At 47.3% G+C, this 19,995-nt stretch overlaps 1 protein-coding gene across 1 annotated transcript in view; it reads left to right on the top strand.

Annotated features, from left to right (window-relative positions):
• LOC143958865 (Fc receptor-like protein 5) overlaps positions 1 to 19,240 on the top strand; it is a 43,415-nt gene extending 24,175 nt beyond the window's left edge. Inside the window, exons 6-11 of the mRNA XM_077467845.1 lie at positions 120 to 401; positions 4,530 to 4,805; positions 9,559 to 9,690; positions 11,510 to 11,590; positions 13,028 to 13,062; positions 17,023 to 19,240. Coding sequence (XP_077323971.1) covers positions 120 to 401; positions 4,530 to 4,805; positions 9,559 to 9,690; positions 11,510 to 11,590; positions 13,028 to 13,062; positions 17,023 to 17,103 — 887 coding nt within the window. The 3' untranslated portion in view covers positions 17,104 to 19,240. The remainder of the gene's footprint in view (positions 1 to 119; positions 402 to 4,529; positions 4,806 to 9,558; positions 9,691 to 11,509; positions 11,591 to 13,027; positions 13,063 to 17,022) is intronic.
• Positions 19,241 to 19,995: the final 755 nt, after the last annotated feature.

Raw genomic sequence — 19,995 nt, forward strand, 5'->3', positions numbered from 1 at the left:
GACATTTACAGTTAAAATTTTGTTTTTGAAACCCTAAAACATGAAAGTGAGCTTTTCACATTCACGCAGGCTATATTTTACAACTATTTTATTTTTGTTTCTTTTATTCTCTCCTTCAGAGCCATTCACGCAATCAGAAATCATAATGACCCAAAATCAAACGACAGAAGGAGACAATATGACCCTGACCTGTCACACAGAACGTAGCAAACTCATTCCCGATACAGGTCTGGAATTTGCTTTTTACAGAGATGGACAAAATGTTCAGGAATTTAGTTTATCTAATCAATACGAAGTCCAGTGCACTGAGACAAAGCATTCTGGGAGTTATTCCTGTAAAGTGAGGTCTTCAACAAACAAATTAACAAGAAGCAGTAAAGAGTTATACATCCAGATACAAGGTGAGCAGAACGGGTGCCATGGTCTTATCATATAAGAGGAAAATAGGTTTACTATTTACTATCAGGGCCGGTGCTATCACTAGGCGAACTAGGCAGTCGCCTTGGGCGCACTGGTGCCTAGGGCGCCGCCAGGGCCTCTGGCTCTCTATCTCACTGTGTGACAGCAGTGATGCTGCTGCTAAGGCTTTCAGGGAGTAATGCACGGTGTAGTCCTGTGGAGAAGGAAGCGCTGTGATGGAACTTGTCAGAAAATCATTCTCTATCCCCTGTCAGGGGAGTGGTGTTGCTGTCATTCCTTTCATTTGAGTAGCTGGTGAACTGGACACAGAGCAGGAAGTGCAACAGCTGCTGGGTCAGTGGATGGTTCCATGTGCGCTCCTCCCCTGCCCCCGCGCTCTGCACATCTCCTACTATGTATGCAGAGCCCAGACAATGGTCGCCACGGCTGAGCAGCTCTCCCGGATCTCCTCTCCAGGATGGACATCTATGGCTGTGGACTATGGTGGAGGACCTGGAACAGCAGGAGCCTGGCGATCATCATTCTTCTGGAGTCCCAAGGTACTACATGAGTCATGACAGTCCTGCCCGATACTGACATTATCCGTGACATCACTCCCTGACCGAGGGAGCCCTACAAATTGCTACTAGCAGCCGCCCCACACACAGCCCTAACAATATATATGATGCTGCCACCTACTGTCCCCCTGTCATCATATTTATCCTCCTCATCATCTGCCTGTTTCCCTGCTAACCTACCTCCTGTCACATACTTCTTATCATCCCCCTGTACCCCACTGTCAGCTTCCTACCACCCACCCCTGTCATCTTCATCCCCCTGTACCCCACTGTCAGCTTCCTACCACCCGCCCCGTCATCTTTATCCCCCTGTACCCCGCTGCCAACTTATTATCACCCCACCCCTGTCATCTTCATCCTCCTGTACCCAACTGCCAGCTTCCTATCACCCCACCCCCTGTCATCTTCATCCCCATGTTCCCCACTGCCAACTTCTTATCACCCCACCCCTGTCATCTTCATCCTCCTGTACCCAACTGTCAGTTTCTTATTACCCCACCCCTGTCATCTTCATCCCCCTGTACCCCACTGCCAGCTTCTTATCACCCCACCCCCTGTCATCTTCATCCCCCACACCCAAATGCCAGCTTCCTACCACCCCACCCCCTGTCATCTTCATCCCCATGTTCCCCACTGACAACTTCTTATCATCCCACCCCGATTATCTTTACCCCCCTATACCCCACTGCCAGCTTCTTATCACCCCACCCCCTGTCATCTTCATCCCCCTGTACCCCACTGCCAGCTTCTTATCACCCCACCCCCTGTCATCTTCATCCCCCTGTACCCCACTGCCAGCTTCTTATCACCCCACCCCCTGTCATCTTCATCCCCCACACCCAAATGCCAGCTTCATACCACCCCACCCCCTGTCATCTTCATCCCCATGTTCCCCACTGCCAACTTCTTATCATCCCACCCGATTATCTTTACCCCACTGCCAGCTTCTTATCACCCCACCCCCTGTCATCTTCATCCCCCTGTACCCCACTGCCAGCTTCTTATCACCCCACCCCCTGTCATCTTCATCCCCCACACCCAAATGCCAGCTTCCTACCACCCCACCCCCTGTCATCTTCATCCCCATGTTCCCCACTGCCAACTTCTTATCATCCCACCCGATTATCTTTACCCCCCTATACCCCACTGCCAGCTTCTTATCACCCCACCCCCTGTCATCTTCATCCCCCTGTACCCCACTGACAGCTTCCTACCACCCCGCCCCCCTCATCTTTATCCCCCTGTACCCTGCTGCCAGCTTCTTATCACCCCACCCCTGTCATCTTCATCCCCCTGTACCCCACTGCCAGCTTCTTATCACCCCACCCCGTCATCTTCATCCTCCTGTACCCCACTGCCAGCTTCTTATCACCCCACCCCTGTCATCTTCAACCCACCTGTAACTCACTGCCAGCTTCTTATCACCCCACCCCCTCTCATCTTCATCCTCCTGTACCCCACTGCCAGCTTCTTATCACCCCACCCCGTCATCTTCATCCCCCCCTGTACCCAACTGCCAGCTTCCTATCACCCCACCCCCTGTCATCTTCATCCCCCCGCACCCAAATGCCAGCTTCCTAGAACCCCACCCCCTGTCATCTTCATCCTCATGTTCCCCACTGCCAACTTCTTATCATCCCACCTGCGATCATCTTCACCCCCCTATACCCCATTGCCAGCTTCTTATCACCCCACCCCCTGTCATCTTCACCCCCCTGTACCCCACTGCCAGCTTCCTACCACCCCACACCCTGTCATTTTGATCCTCCTGTACCCCACTGTCAGCTTCTTACCACCCACAATCTGTCATCTTCATCCCGCTGTACCCCACTGCCAGCTTACTACCACCCCACCCCTGTCATCTTCATCGCCCTGTACCCCACTGCCAGCTTCCTACCACCCCACACCCTGTCATTTTCATCCTCCTGTACCCCACTGCCAGCTTTCTACCACCCGTCCCACTGTCATCTTCATTCCCTGTACTCCACTGCCAGCTTCCTACCACCCCACCCCTGTCATCTTCATCGCCCCATACCCCACTGGCAGCTTATTACTCCACCCCCTGTCATCTTCATCCCCCTATACCCCACTGTCAGCTTCCTACCACCCCACCCCCTGTCATCTTCATCCCCCCCTGTACCCAACTGCCAGCTTCCTATCACCCCACCCCCTGTCATCTTCATCCCCCCGCACCCAAATGCCAGCTTCCTAGAACCCCACCCCCTGTCATCTTCATCCTCATGTTCCCCACTGCCAACTTCTTATCATCCCACCTGCGATCATCTTCACCCCCCTATACCCCATTGCCAGCTTCTTATCACCCCACCCCCTGTCATCTTCACCCCCCTGTACCCCACTGCCAGCTTCCTACCACCCCACACCCTGTCATTTTGATCCTCCTGTACCCCACTGTCAGCTTCTTACCACCCACAATCTGTCATCTTCATCCCGCTGTACCCCACTGCCAGCTTACTACCACCCCACCCCTGTCATCTTCATTGCCCTGTACCCCACTGCCAGCTTCCTACCACCCCACACCCTGTCATTTTCATCCTCCTGTACCCCACTGCCAGCTTTCTACCACCCGTCCCACTGTCATCTTCATTCCCTGTACTCCACTGCCAGCTTCCTACCACCCCACCCCTGTCATCTTCATCGCCCCATACCCCACTGGCAGCTTATTACTCCACCCCCTGTCATCTTCATCCCCCTATACCCCACTGTCAGCTTCCTACCACCCCACCCCCTGTCATCTTCATTCTCCCCCCATACCCCACTTCCAGCTTGCTACCACCCTGCCCCCTGTCATCCTCATTCACCTGTACCCCACTGTCAGCTTCCTACCAGCCCACCCCCTGTCATCTTCACCCCCATGTACCCCACTGCCAGCTTCCTACCACCCCACCCCACCCCCTGTCATCTTCATCCCCATGTACCCCACTGCCAGCTTCCTACCACCCAGCACCTGTCATTTTCATCCCCCCTGTACCCAACTGCCAGCTTTCTACCACTCCACCCCCTGTCATCTTCATCCCCATGTGCCCCACTGCCAACTTATTATCACCCCACCCCCTGTCATCTTCACCCCCCTGTACCCCACTTCCAGCTTCCTATCACCCCACCCCCTGTCATATTCATCCCCATCTAACCCATTGCCAGCTTCCTACCACCCCATCCCCTTACTGGTGCACGTCACATATAATGGACACAGGGACAATTTTTTTCTTCCAGTGACAACACGGAAACAAGGACATTTGTCCTCCCAGTATAACCACCAATGCAGGGACAATTTTATTTTAGTGGCACCAAGGATGCAGGTGCATTTCTACCCCACTCATCCATAGTGTGCAGTGGCCTGTGTTTAAAAAAAAGTTAGTTTTTTTTTTTGGGGGGGGGGGGGGGGGGGGCGCATGTAGCTGGTCTTGCCTAGGGTGCAAAATAGTCTAGCACAGGCACTGTTTACTATACTGTCCATTTGTGAAATATACCAGATATAATTCGGTATACTGATCTTGTCTGATATGCTTACTGTTGCATTACTTTCCTATGCAGAGCTCTTCTCTAAGCCCGTAATTGAGATGATCCCAGTTTTGGTCAGTGAAGGCAATCAAATGATCCTAAAATGCAATACAATTGTAATAAGAAACAACACTGAACTTCAATTTGCATTCTACAAGAATATACAGAAAATTCAAGAATTCAATTCATCTCATCAGTATGTAGTCCCATCGGCTCATCTGGAGGATTCTGGGAATTATTACTGTGAAGTAATACATTTAACAAGCAATGTGAAAAAGAAGAGTGAGGAATTAAAAGTAGACATAAAAGGTGATCATAACTTATATTTTAAATGGGGGCCTCAATAACAGTTGATGATGTACATGCTGTGCTTACCATCCAGAAAGCAAAATATGCATAGAGGTGCTAACACATATATAATCTGATTGGCCAAATCTGTTGAGGGGGAGAAAGAGGTATGAGCCATTCTTTGAAGCAACCCGCTGATCATCCAATGGGGTACGTTGGTGCATATGGGATATCTATAAATAATATTACATACTTTCAAGTAAAAATAGAAATATACTGGGAAGTAATGAATGCACGAAACTAATGCGCTCCACCTGGCTAATATTAAATGTGTGAAAGAAATATCTAAAAATATATATAAAATGTGAACCTGAAAAATTAACCAAATACGTGTACATATGTAGGAAGCTGCCAGCAAAAAGTAGTGATCTCAACACCAAAAGAAATATAAAAATACAAAAAATGCGGCGCTACCTAAAAGACTAATAGAATGCAATACTAAAACACATATAGTGCAACAGTGAATCCACCTCACTAAAAGTGATAAATGTGCAATATTCAACCGTGAATACTCTAGTATCCAATAAAATAAAGTGTATAAATCTTCAAAACATCATGCTTGAAATAATAACAAAATATTAAATGTGAAAATTGCTGAATAAATACTCTTATAAAAACAGTACAAGGAATGACAAATAATAAGTAAAAGGTGCTTCTCTAATGAAGTCCATGCAATTAAACAGTGAGCATGTATCACAGTTCATGCAAAATGAATATAGTGTTCTCCAAATCCGTGACTGTCCACCGATCAACTTCAGTGCCCAATTTCAGTGCCACAACTCCGTGCACCAACTATTTCCCCCAGCCTCTCACCTCAGAAATCAAATATAAAAGCACTGCAACAAAACCGATATTCACTCGTCCTTAGCAGTCCAGCTTCAGCAGGATACCACTGTATATATAGGAATAGTGTTTCCCCAGTATCTTCAAACAGATGAAATGATCGTTCGTGGTACATAGGAAAGATAAGGGGAGGCTCTCATGGGTAGTAATCAACAGCAGCGTTTTAATAGATAAAATAAATCACTTACATTAAAGCAAATGACAGCAAACATCGCAAATACGAACGGAGCAAATGACAACAAAACTCTGCAAATACGAACGGAACTTCCGGTCTCGGCCGCGAACGGAAGTGATGAGTGCAACACCAAAAGCTCCCTCCCTGACGTGTTGCGTCACGACCTCGTGACTTTTTCAAAGGGAAGTAATGCTGTCCTTCAAACCCAACTCTCCTCCTTGGAAATAAGCATGGGTCTAAATCAGGGGTCTCAAACTGGCGGCCGTCCAGCTGTTGCAAAACTACAATTCCCATGAGGCATTACAAGGCTGACAGTTATAAGCATGACTCCCACAGGCAGAGACATGATGGAACTTTTAGTTTTGCAACAGCTGGGGGGCTTCCAGTTTGAGACCCCTGCTCTAAATACCCTCAATGTGTTAAGATGGTGATGGAGACAGAGTTTTGTTGGAAGGAGCAGATCTTGCTCTAGGTCAGTGTTTCTCAATTCCAGTCCTCATGGCCCACTAACAGGTCATGTTTTTAGGATTTCCCACAGATGAAACAGCTGGGGTAATTACTAAGGCAGTGAAACTGATCAAATCACCTGTGCAAAATAATGGAAAGCCTGAAAACATGACCTGTTAGTGGGCCATGAGGACTGGAATTGAGAAACACTGCTCTAGGTTAACTATGCTCTTGAGAAGTCTTATGTGAGTGTGTCATTGGTTTAAGTGGACTTACCTTTTAAGATATTTGTATGGTTATATTGTGGTTTCCCTCCCACTTGGTTGGTGTCCCTTCTCCCTCCCTTATGTTGCTCCCTCTACTTGCCTTTCTAATATTGAATGTATGTTTCTTTTTTAGTCTTGGTTAACAAAAAATCCTATATAAATTAGGAATACAGGATGCAAAAAGTAAAATATTTTTATGATTAGTACCTTTGTGAAGCACGTAAATATATTTGTAATGTCAAGACATTAGCATAGCCATGGCAGCACATGTAGCTGCTATGGGGATTGAAGTCAGGCTTGTGTGCCCTGTTGCTGCTGTTTTCTCTAGGTGGTATTTATATTAGGGTGGGGCAGATGTTGAAGGTATGGCTATTTGGTTCAAGAAAACTTGAAGGATAACTAAAGGTTTGTGAGTGGCCCTGATTCTTTTGGGGTCCCTCAGTGGTGTTCCTGGTTCCTCCTCTTCTCAAGTGCCCCATTGGAGAGCCACTCTCCCTCGGGGCACTCGTGTGGGTACCGTTTCCTGCTGCTGCGTCCATTGACATAGATCACAGGACTCAGCCCCACCCCCGGCTCCCATGTCATTGGATTTGATTGACAGTAGCGCTGCTATCAATCTATCCAATCAGGACCCAAGACACCAGCTGGAGCTGGTGTGCTCCCCCCGTTGCTAGAAAGACTGGGTTCAGGTAAGTAAAAGGGGGGCTCTGGGGGGCAGCTGCATCAAGGGAGCTTTTTCACCTTAATGCAAAGAATCCATTAAGGTGAAAAACCCTGGGGGTTTACAACCCCTTTAAGATGACAGCATGAAAGGTTACTACAAATGCACATGATACCATTAATGACACAGAGGAGAAAACATTTCACTGTCAGTGCAACACTAGCTCCAGTCTAGTGAACCTTACTCCTCAAGACCTCAATGAGAATGGCGGTGGCAATTGATCGGCATTGGCTGCCGACATGGCTGGACCCTGGGACAGGTAAGTTGCCATTTATTAAAAGTCAGTAGCTGCAGAATTTGTAGCTGCTGGCTTTTAATAAAAAAAAATTTGGGTGGACTCCCTCTTTAAGTTCTCCCTATTTCCTTGCCAGATGATTGTGCTCCACACATAATCATGCCTGCTGTCCTATGATACCTCAATTGTTACTTGCTAAGAACTGTGTCTAGCTTGAAGTTCCTGACCACTGGACTTCACTCACTACAGCAGGGGTCTCAGTTTACTGCCCTTCAGTCTTCAGGTGGGCAGATTGTGGCCACTGGGAGTAGAAAATGCCCAAGCATCAGTGGGAGTAGACAATGTATATTAGGCTTGGTGGTCAGTGGGAGTAAAAAAAATGACATAGCACCGCTGGTCAGTAGGAGGAGGAATAGTATCAATGGTATCAGTGGGAGGAATATTGCCCCATCATTGATATTAGTGGGAGAAATATTGCCCCATCATTGGTATTAGTGGGAGAAATATTGCCCCATCATTGGTATTAGTGGGAGAAATAGTGCCCCATCATTGACATTAGTGGGAGGAATATTTCTCCATTATTGGCATCGGTGGGAAGACTAGTGCTCAATCTTTTATTAATCGTGGAAGGAATTATGCCACATTCTTGATATCAGTGGAAAAAATACTGCAACACTGTTGGTGATATGTCAGTGGAAGCCTTATTGTTGATGTCCAAGGGAGGAATAGTGCCCATATTATTGGGAGGAATAGTGCCCCAAAGGGATGAATAAAGGCAAGCAAAGGGCCTCATCTGGTCTGGAGTTTGGACCCCACTGCACAACAGGTACATTGCTAACAGTGTCCTTTCGAGTCTTTGATTCTAAGCCCTTGTACACACGGTCGGACATTCTGACAACCAAATCCGTTGGATTTTGTCCGAAGGATTTTGTCCGAAGGATTTTGTCCGAAACTGTTGCATACACACGGTCGGACAAAGTTGGCGGAAAATCCGATTGTACATAATGTGATGACGTTATTTCGTTACGACGGGACTACGTTCAGGCTAGTAGCCAATAGCTTTGGTCTAGGAATTTGATCTGAGCATGCGTGGCACTTTGTCCGTCGGAGTAGGCTACACATGATCGGAGTATGTCCGATCGGAGCATGTTGTTGGAAAATGTTATAGACAAGTTGGAAAACTTGGTCCGTCGGATACTCTGATAGAAAAACAGTCCGATGGAGACCACACACAGTCGGATTATCCGACAATACGGTCCAACCGGACACACACGGTCAGACATTCCGAATGGACAATGTCCGATAGGACCGTGTTGTCGGATAATCCGACAGTGTGTGGGCTCTATCGGACTGTTTCCGTCGGAGTATCCGACGGACCAAGTTTTCCAGCTGGGCTATAAGATTTTCTGACAACATGATCCGATCAGACTTTGTCCGATTGTGTGTAGAGAATTCCGATCGGACAAAGTGCCACACATGCTTAGATCAAATTCCTAGACCAAAGCTATTGGCTACTAGCCTGAACGTAGTTCTGTCCTAACGAAATAACGTCATCACGTTAAGTACGATCGGATTTTCTGACAACTTTGTCCGACTGTGTGTATGCAACAGTTTCGGACAAAATCCGTCTGAAAAAAATCAGTTGGACAAAATCCGACGGATTTGGTTGTCGGAATGTCCGACCGTGTGTACAAGGGCTTAGAGTATGCATATCTCTGTATATGGAGCTCATTTTATAAAGAGATCTAGAATTTGTTTTCATTTGTCAGCCCAGCTGATTCCACTACCTGTTAAAGGGGGTTCCACGTTTTTGCTGCTCTTATTGTAACCCCCCTCACACACACACACACACACACAATTTCATATTAAACTTCCTTTCTTCCAACCTTAGATTGTGTCCACATGTCTTATTAAGGAACCTAAGAATTTTCAAGTTGTTGCCACCTTTACAAGCACTGTTGGATGCATAGCTTCAGCTACCTTAGATTTACCCGATGAAGACAGTGATGGGTATTGTTTCCCTACAGGTAACACAGCGCTCTTCATAATTCTTATTCCGCTGGCTCTAGGAATTTTACTCCTCCTTGTTGCTATCCTGGTGACCCTCTTCATTTGCAGGAAACGGCGTTCATCTGTAAAACCCCAAGAACCAACAACAGGTACATTTACTTCCTAATTATTGTGCAATTATGAAATGAAACCTGTGCTGAGCAAATACAGAGGACGCCATTGTTGACCTTCTTCTAAAAAAGCCAGTTGCTCGTTTTTGTCTTTATGTTCAAGACTTTTAGAATCACTGATCTCCAACAAGTAGACCACCAGTGAATACAAGGTAAAGACAGAGCCAGTGGTGTGCAAACTGATTCTCATAGTTTATTGCAAATCCAGCTTCACACCAAGGTTCACAGGATGAGCGATAAGTAGGGATAAGAAGACTGGGAGGGGTTTGGTTAACAGGGGGTTCAGCAAATTTAGCAGGAATCCCATTAAAGTTTATTGAGGGTAAAACTAGTTATTATTTAAGCAGTGGTCAACATTTTCTATTGGTTCTTGTTAGAAGATTCTTAAAGTAATGGTTCTCAACTCCTATCCTCAGGACCCACTAACAGGCCAGATTTTAAGTATTACTTTGGGGAGATGCAGACTAGAATACTGCAACCACTGAGCAGCAAATTATATCCCCTGTGATGTATTTCAGTTATCTTGTACTGTATGTCTATTGTCTGGTGTTGGTGTACATAGGAGGTAGCTTAGCAGGAATGGTAGTGTGGGGAACCAATGAAACGTATAGGTAGAGCATTATAAAGCCCCGTACACACGAGAGGACTTATGTCCGACAGACTTCCGAAGGAGTTCTGCCGGAGTTCTGCCGGAGTTCCGACAGAGTTCTGACGGACTTTTCGACTGAGCGGACTTGGCCACACACAATCACACCAAACTCCGACGGATTCGAACGTGATGACGTACGACTGGACTCGAATAAGGAAGTTCATAGCCAGTAGCCAATAGCTGCCCTAGCGTCGGTTTTAGTCCGTCGGAATAGCTTACACACGAGCAAATTTTTCGGTTGGAACTGGGTCCGGCGGAGTTCCGTCGGAAAAATTTGAAGCATGTTCCATTTTCTAAAGTCCGTCAAACTTTTGCGAATCAAAAGTCCGTTGCAGCCCACACACGATCGAATAGTCTGACGGAATCATTCCGTCGGACTTTGGATGTTGAAAAGTCCGCTCGTGTGTACGGGGCTTAAGAGTACTTTTTGTAAGCCAAGCCGTTGGGCCAAGCTAATTTTATATGTATAAATTTTAGTAATCTAATAAACTTTTTGGATTTATATAATCTCCAACTCCTTATTTGCCCATTAATACTAAAGTAGCCACCTTTTCCACCTTGGGATGCTCCTTCTCTAAGCCCTTGTACACACGGTCAGAGATTCCGACAACCAAATCCGTTGGATTTTGTCCGTCAGATCTTGTCCGAAACTGTTGCATACACACGGTCGGACAAAGTTGTCGAAAAACCCGATCTTTCAGAACGTGATGACGTAATTTCGTTACAATGGGACCACGTTCAGGCTAGTAGCCAATAGCTTTGGTGTAGGAATTTGATCTGAGCATGCGTGGCACTTTGTCCAATCGGAATTCTCTACACATGATCGGAGTATGTCCTATCGGACCAGTTTGTCGGAAAATATTTCCAGCAAGTTGGAAAATTTGGTCCGACGGATATTCAGACGGAAACAGTCCGATGCATACCACACACAGTCGGATTATCCGACAACACGGTCCGATAGGACACATTCCGACGGATTCTCCGACCGTGTGTACAAGGGCTTAGGTGTGCCCTGAGGTGGAAAACCCTCTTTTCATATCTTGCAAACCTGGCCTGTTAGTGACAGTGACCAGCACCGGGTGGGCAAAATAGTTTGGATTTTTAGGTTTATGTTTATTTTAAGTGACGCCTTCTCCTTATGTATCCCAGAAGGATTTAACACATCCAGTGATTTTGATGTACAACCTGAGATCACATACTCCATTCTTGCCATGTTCCCTATGCCACATGGTAAGTACTGTGTATATTTATGCGTTTTCATATTACTATCATTCCATCAAAACTGTCAATTTTATGTCACAATTTTTATTTGTCATTAAAAAAAAGAAGTTACAGGGAATGGACCTGTTGCTAAAACATGACCAAAATATCAACTCTTCTCTACCCTCGATCCACCATCCATCATTCATGTTTCTTGAACTGAATGGCCCCATACACACTGGACGTTTAGCCCCGGTATATGGGGCTCCAGTGTTTAGCCAAACACTGAGAGTCTTGACAGCTGCTCCAGCTAGTTGCGGTACCTAGTGGTATGTATGTTTAGTGCAATATGCTCCCAGGGATGAATGTTTGGAATGCAAGAAGTCTGCATTCTGGGTATTCGTCCCTGGGCACACAATGCTCTAAACGGAAGAACTACTAGGTGTAATGTTCAGCCCCATCCACCCACAGCAGCTGTCAAACTCTCAAAAGGTTCGCCAGCAATGGGGCTTCATGAGACACCCGTGTCCTCCACCTGCAGCTAAACCTCAAAGCCCCATGTCCCAATGTGTATAGGCCCTAGGGAGTCTAGGGGGTCTGACTCTTCTCAACAACCCTCCAGTTCATTTGATACATAGTGGATATTGCATTGTTAGCCATTAAAGTGGTTGTAAACCCTTTTAAAAAAATCCTGAAAAAAAAAAAATCCTGCAAGACAAAGACATAATGAGCTAGTATGCATAGCATACTAGCTCATTATGAATAACTTACCTGAGAACGAAGCCCCCGAAGCGGTCCTCTGTCTTCCTCTTCGCCACTGCCATGGATCCCGGAGTGATTCGCTGTGATTCGCCGGAGCCGGATGACGTCACTCCCGCGCATGCGCACGGGAGCCGACACTTGCGGCATATCGCCGCAATCTGCGGTCTGCCCCAGTGCGCCGTAGACAGCGGTGGCTGTCTTCGGGTAAATATCTCCTAAACTGTATAGGTTTAGGAGATATTTCTTGGACCTACAGGTAAGCCTTAATCTAGGCTTACCTGTAGGTCAAAGTTGGTTGTAAGGGTTTACAACCACTTTAATTGTTCACCAGCTGATAGACGAGGCAAACTAAGGGGGAAAAAACTTTAAAAATTATAAGGTTTCCATATGAGCTTAGGCACTGGTGCTTAATTTCCATTGCCGTAAGTAAAGTTCTGTCCATTATCAGTCCTGAGATTCTGAGCATTCAAATGTTGGTACCGGCAGATTGTATGGAATCAACACATTCTAAAAAAAAAAAAAGCCCACTAATGACCTTACACAAACCAACCTTTGAAACCAACACCAAAATTACAAAGTTCCCAATCTAGGCACAAGTCCTCACCTGTATCTATCACTATATACTGGTTAACATATCAGTGTAAGCCTTCTGTATATATTACATTCTTTGCACATTGGATAACAATTTCAATTTCAATCTTTCAGATGTTCCTGGGACAACAAATGAAAACCATGAAAATGTGAGTTTTAGAAAAGGTGGTAGCTGTCTTGGATGGTGGACCCAGCAGACTTGACTTTTTAAATAAAGAACTGCTGGACCTTGATTGCAGGTTGGGAGGAAGGGAAATAGAAACCAGGGTTGACTAGCACAATACACTAACTGATGTAACCAACTTAAGTCACCAAGTAGTGTTCTTACAAGCATTGGTGTTGGCTGAGGCAGGTAGATAGACAGAAAAACTGGTTAGACAGAATTTAGACATGTGTCACCAGGGGGTCTCAGTTTTCGATCCAACTATATGGTGTAGGGCAACTGAGGGCCTGGTAGAAACTGATATCTCTAATCTGTGGGTTTCCTGAACGAAAGATTTGGCCTACTTATGTTTTTGGCCCTGTGAGATGATATGTTAGAGAAAGAGAGATGTTCTAATCTACTCTAAGTTCCTGCACACTGTAACCCTCACACTAAGCCCTTGTACACACGGTCGGACATTCCGATGGACAATATCCGATAGGACCATGTTGTCGGATAATCCGACAGTGTGTGGGCTCCATCGGACCAAGTTTTCCAGCTGGGCTATAAAATTTTCCGACAACATGATCCGATCGGACTTTGTCCGATCATGTGTAGAGAATTCCGATCGGGCAAAGTGCCACGCATGCTCAGATCAAATTACAAGACTAAAGCTATTGGCTACTAGCCTTAACGTAGTCCCGTCCTAACGAAATAACGTCATCACGTTAAGTACGATCGGATTTTCTGACAACTTTGTCCGACTGTGTGTATGCAACAGTTGCGGACAAAATCCGTCGGACAAAATCCGACGGATTTGGTTGTCGAAATGTCCAACCGTGTGTACAAGGGCTTACACTTCCTATATAGCTGTGCTTTGCTGATAAAAGGCAAACTAACAGGTCCCTTTAAGTGATGGCCCCACCAGCTGTACCTACTTAAGTTTTTGGTTACCCCCTGCTTTCTGTTAGGTCATCAAAAGTGAGAAGAAGCCCTCTGTAAGAACAAAGTCATGACTTGAAGCTTACACAGGGAGGAGGACCTGCTTCTTACCCTGATGGGACAGACTGCAAGAGCTTGGCCAACCACCAAGAAGCAGCCATGTCACATGGGAGGAAGGGTGTGAATTACATGCTACCTTATATCTTAAAATATTTAGTGTTTTTGTTTTTCTGAGCAGCTAAACAGAGTGGCAGAAAAGTGAAGGTAAGGGAAGTATGTGCAATTAGTGGGGCCATCATTAAAATATTTAAAGGGTTACTTCACCTTTAATGACCCATTTTCTAAAAAAAAATTCCCATGCATTTTAGCACCCCCGCCACATTACACATCACTTATCTGCAGTTCCAATAGTTTCTCCTTTCCCCCACCAAACAGGTAGGCCATGTGCAGACTGTCAGAAAAAAACAACTTAGTAGCTGAATCCCCTTAGTAGGTAGGCTGGATGTTAGTAGTGCATCTCCAGTGGCTCCGCTGACTTGTTCAGTTTGCTCCTTCTGTAGCTGCAGATCCCAGCCGCTGTGCATGCATTGTGTTGGAATGAGTCTGAGTGGCCATATGGAGTGCACTTGTAGGATCCCATCCATACTGTTTTTAAAGTAGGACAGATGGGGATCAGTTAATTTGGATAGAAAGTGTACAATTGATAGTATATGTATGGAGGGGGGCATGGAGGGGGGGCAGGAACAACTACTTGAAAAGCGGAGACGTGGTGTGTACTGTGCTGGGGATGTTGGAATGCATGGGGGATTATTTTGAAAAATGGCTATTAAAGGGGTTCTATAAAAAAAAAAAAACATGCATACTCACCTCTTTGCTGCAGCATCAGTGTGATGCTGTAGCTACTGTATCCCCTGCTGGCTCTAAGTCCAAGAACTAAGCGATCACCTGACCACGGATCTCTCCGTTTTCGGTCAGCTTGGAGGGGAGAGCAGTGGCTGTCAATCACTGGTCTCTGCTCTGCCCCTCCAGTGCTCACTGGAGTATTTAGCAGGAGAAGGGGTGGGCACAGTTGGCTCAGCTCTCGTCCACGGCAGAGCCAGTTGTTGGTCAGGCAGCTGGATGGATCCAGACAGTGGTGGCTGGTGCTAAGTAACACTCCCCCCACCCCCCCCCCCCCCCCACCGTGCAGAAGAGACAGACGGTAAGGCAGCAATCGGCACAAGCACAGCGGGAGATGGACGGTGGATGGGAAGGCGGCAATTGACGCAAGCAACCCCCCCTGGCATTAGACCAAGGAGAAAGTGGCAGCCCCCTGAGGGAGATGGACCTTACCTTAGAAGGCAGGGGAAGGAAGAGCCGGTCTGTTGCTTCTCCTCCCGGCTGAATAGGAACTGTGTCCTGGGACCTGATTGGCCAGGGAGTCCTTAGCCCTTGTACACACGGTCGGACATTCCGACAACAAAATCCGTCGGATTTTGTCCGACGGATTGTTTCCGAAACTTGTGTTGCATAAACACGGTAGGACAAAGTTGTCGGAAAATCCGATCGTACGTAACGTGATGACGTTATTTCGTTACGATGGGACTACGTTCAGACTAGCAGACTAGTAGCCAATAGCTTTGGTCTAGGAATTTGATCTGAGCATGCGTGGTACTTTGTCTGATTGGAATTCTCTACACACATTCGCGCAAAGTCCGATCGGATCATGTTGTCGGAAATTTTTATAGCCCAGCTCTAAAACTTTGTCCATCGGATATTCAGACGGAAACAGTCCGATGGAGCCCACATACAGTCGGATTATCCGACAACACGGTCCGATCGGACATTTTCCGCTGGAATGTCGGACCGTGTGTACAAGGGTTAAGAGTCCTAAGACTTCCTGGCCAATCGGGTCTCAGGACCTGCTTCCTGATTGGCTGGGAGGAGAATCAGGAAGACAATAGCGAATATTAATTCGCTATTGTCACACAACGGGGTGCTCTGCGCTCCAAGCCCACCCTTTTTTGAAGACAATTAGAGCCTCAGGCTCTAATCATGTGCTTTAAAAAAAAAACATTGAAAGCCATGCGTCTGGTGCCCTGCATGGAGATTAGGGGCCGGGCACATGGATTGAGGGGGCGGTGCCTCTGCGCCCCTTTATGGACAGGCCGCCACTGGATCCTTGGTTGGGATCCTTCCAGAGCCTGAATCGGCTCTGTGGCATCGGGTGACAGTGGGCTTCAGCCCGCTTTCAGCTGATCCTGGGTAACAGCACTGCACAGCAAAAGTAAGGGCACTCCTGTGACCCAGAATAGAAGTTTGCCCAAAAAACTTTGGCCATACTTCTGTTTTAAAAGTGAACCAGCTGCTTTGCTTTGCATGGGCAAATCATGGGTTGACTTTAAGAAAACCTAATGATTTGATTTCATCCTCTGTGCCAGGATCCTATATAAGGGAAACTCTCCTTCCTCTGATGGAAAACCTGGACATCAAAGTCCCAATACTGGAATCTCATGTTGTGTGAGAAAACCAGAGAATGGTGTGCAAAAACAGAATGAAATATTAGTGTGACACATGCATAGCAACTCCCTGAAATATTTGATTGAAGTGTCTTAAACCTGGTACACATGATGAGATTATCGGACGATTGATCGTCCATCTTTTTTTTTTGCATGCTAGTCTCCATATTGTAAATAAAGAGGTTACTAAAGCTACGAAAATTAAGAATAAAAATTCAGAAGTGATGTACTGTACTGTATTTGTATTGTATTTTCGGGTGAAAACCATACTGATTAAATGAAAATTGTACGATCTGGTATCCCACGAGAAAATTTTTTGTGTTTGTCCCATCAAATAATTTAATATGAGATTGGCTCTGGAAAGCTGTGCACGAATGATCAGATTATCCTATGATCGCTTTGAAAGCAGTATTTTTCATATGATTTTCTGAAAGTGTTTAGTGCCTGTAGTGTGTACAGGCCTTAAAGCTGATGTGTAATCCTTGCCAGATTTTTGTATTAATTGTTTGTGTTTTTTATTTTGTCAGAATGTCGTCTACGCAGCGATGAATCCCAAATCAAGAAGGCAACCTGATCTTGACCCTGATTGCATTTATCAGAACATCTAATCCTGAAGAACTCTCCACTGGGGTCCCATATATTAAAGCCAGGGCCGGTGCTACCACTAGGCAAACTAGGCAGCCTCCTAGGGCGCACTGCTGCCTAGGGCGCCTGGCCACTGGTGCTCCTACTCTCTTCTCTCCGCAGCAAGCAACTAAGTCTCAGCATCAGCAGGCAGCCACCACTCCGTTCACACATAGTGTCAGAGGAGCAACAGCAGTGGAAGCCTCTGTCTGTGTCCTGACTCCTGAATGAATGGAAGCCAGTAAACATTCATTGATGTGCACTGGTAAGCTGCATTGATGGGTGCTAGTGAGGCTGCATTTGATGGGCGCTGGTGAGGCTGCATTGATGGGCACTGGTGAGGCTGCATTTGATGGGCGCTAGTGAGGCTGCATTTGATGGGCGCTAGTGAGGCTGCATTTGATGGGCGCTAGTGAGGCTGCATTTGATGGGCGCTAGTGAGGCTGCATTGATGGGCGCTGGTGAGGCTGAATTTGATGGGCGCTGGTGAGGCTGCATTGATGGGCGCTGGTGAGGCTGTATTCATGAGCACTGCATTGATGGACACTGGTGAGCCTGCATTGATTGGTGCTGGTAAGGCTGCATTGATGGGCACTGGGGAGGCTGCATTGATGGGCACTGGTGAGGCTGCATTGATGGACACTGCATTGATGGGCACTGGTGAGGCTGCATTGATGGACACTGCATTGATGGGCACTGGTGTGACTGCATTGATGGATGCTGGTGAGGCTGCCTTGATGGGCGCTGGTGAGGCTGCCTTGATGGGCGCTGCTGAGGCTGCATTTGATGGGTGCAGGTGGTCTACATTTTAGGGGACACTTCATGAAAAAGGTGAAATATACATGGGCAGGGCAAAGGAGGTGGAGTTAGGGGTGGATTCAAGGGGGTGGCAAAATGAGGTCTTACCTAGGGTGTCAAAAATCCTTGCACCAGCCCTGATTACAGCTGAACTCCAGGTATGGTTTGTGTTGCATAGTTATATTATTATTTGTAGGTATGCATATTCTATACCTTTGAGATCACTGTGGAAATAATCGCTGTAGCAGCTACCTCTAATACGGTGATTTCTGCAATCTATCTGGTTCACAGTAACCAAAGCTATTCACAGAACACCTTGTATTTTCGCAATGAATGCAAAGCATTCTCTCAGGGTCCATGTGGACAGTGGCAGCCCGTCCATACGGGATGCAGGGGCCCGACACCCCCAATCCATGCGTCTGGCCCCTAATCTACATGCAGGGCATCGGGCGCATGGATTGCAATGTTTTATTTTTATTTTTGAAGCACATGATTAGAGCCTGAGGTTCTAATTGGCTTAAAAAAAAGGTGGGCTCGGGGCGCAGAGCACTGCTCCCTGAGCCCACCCAGTTGTGTGACAATAGCGAATTAATATTTGCTAGTGCCTTCCTGTTTCTCCTCCCGGGCCAATCAGAAAGCTGGTCCTGAGACCCGATTGGTCGGGAGTCCTAAGACTCCATTGGTCGGAAGTCCAAAGACCCGATTTGCCGGGAGGAGATGCAGCGATTGCCCGGGACACAGAGGAGACAGAGCGGGGAAGCCGCAGTCGCGATCTGGATGGGGTAAGTGCCGATTGATCAGCGAGCGAGGCGGTGACGGGGGGTTGGTGTTTGGTGACAGGCTGAAGCGACCGGGGAGATAGACGTCTCAGGTTTGTTTCCAGCCCCCCCGACTGAGCACCAGCCGCTACTGCAGGAGAAAATCATGACATCACAGCCCTGTCTCTCTACCTCATCTAATTAGAGATCACTTTGCATTCATTAAGATAAATGCAAGCCGTTCTGTGAATGGTGCCCATTCTGCGGGAGCGAATCTCTGTCTTTACCATGCAGCAGGCCAGCCACTCAGCATTATGGTCAGAAGAGTTTGGTGACTACTACACTGATTCTCCACTTCCACAGCGCTCCTACAGGTATGGAATATGCATACTTACATTGGTCCAAGCTTGTTCAATGCAACCACACAATACCGTATATACTCGAGTATAAGCCGAGATTTTCAGCCTCTTTTTTGAGGCTGAAAGTGCCCCCCTCGGCTTATACTCGAGTCATCGCTGTCTGCCCGCTCGATCAGCGTGTCGAGCAGACAGACAGCGGCCATTCTATAATTCAAAAGCCGCGCCTCCGGCTCCGCCTTCGCCTGTGATAGGCGGAACACTGAATTTCCCAGCAGCCTGTGTTCCGCCTATCACGGACATCGTATCATCCTCGTACTACGGACGAGGATGATACGATGTCCGTGATAGGCGGAACACAGGCTGCTGGGAAATTCAGTGTTCCGCCTATCACAGGCGAAGGAGGAGGCGCGGCTTTTGAATTTTACAATGGCCGCCGAGGCGCCGACGAAGAGGGCACGGGACGGAGGCAAGGCAAGGCACGGCACGGCACGGGACGGGACGGGACGGGACGGAGGCAAGGCAAGGCACGACACGGGACGGAGGCAAGGCACGGCACGGGACGGAGGCAAGGAGGCAAGGCACGGGACGGAGGCTCGGGACAAAGGCTCGGGACACAGGTAGGCTGGACACACACACACACACACACACACACACACACACACACACACACACACACGGATGGATACACACACACACAGGGATGGGTGGATGGATGGAGACACACACAGGGATGGATGGATGGAGACACACACACACAGGGATGGATGGATGGATGGATGGAGACACACACACACAGGGATGGATGGATGGATGGACACACACACACACAGGGATGGATGGACGGACACACAGGGATGGACGGACACACAGGGATGGACGGACACACAGGGATGGACGGACACACACACAGGGATGGACAGGCATGTCTCACCCTCGGCTTATACACGAGTCAATAAGTTTG

The sequence above is a fragment of the Lithobates pipiens genome, unplaced genomic scaffold (assembly GCF_037356315.1).
Source record: "Lithobates pipiens isolate NorthernLeopardFrog02 unplaced genomic scaffold, aLitPip1_a1.2 Scaffold_62, whole genome shotgun sequence".
Lineage (NCBI taxonomy): Eukaryota > Metazoa > Chordata > Amphibia > Anura > Ranidae > Lithobates > Lithobates pipiens.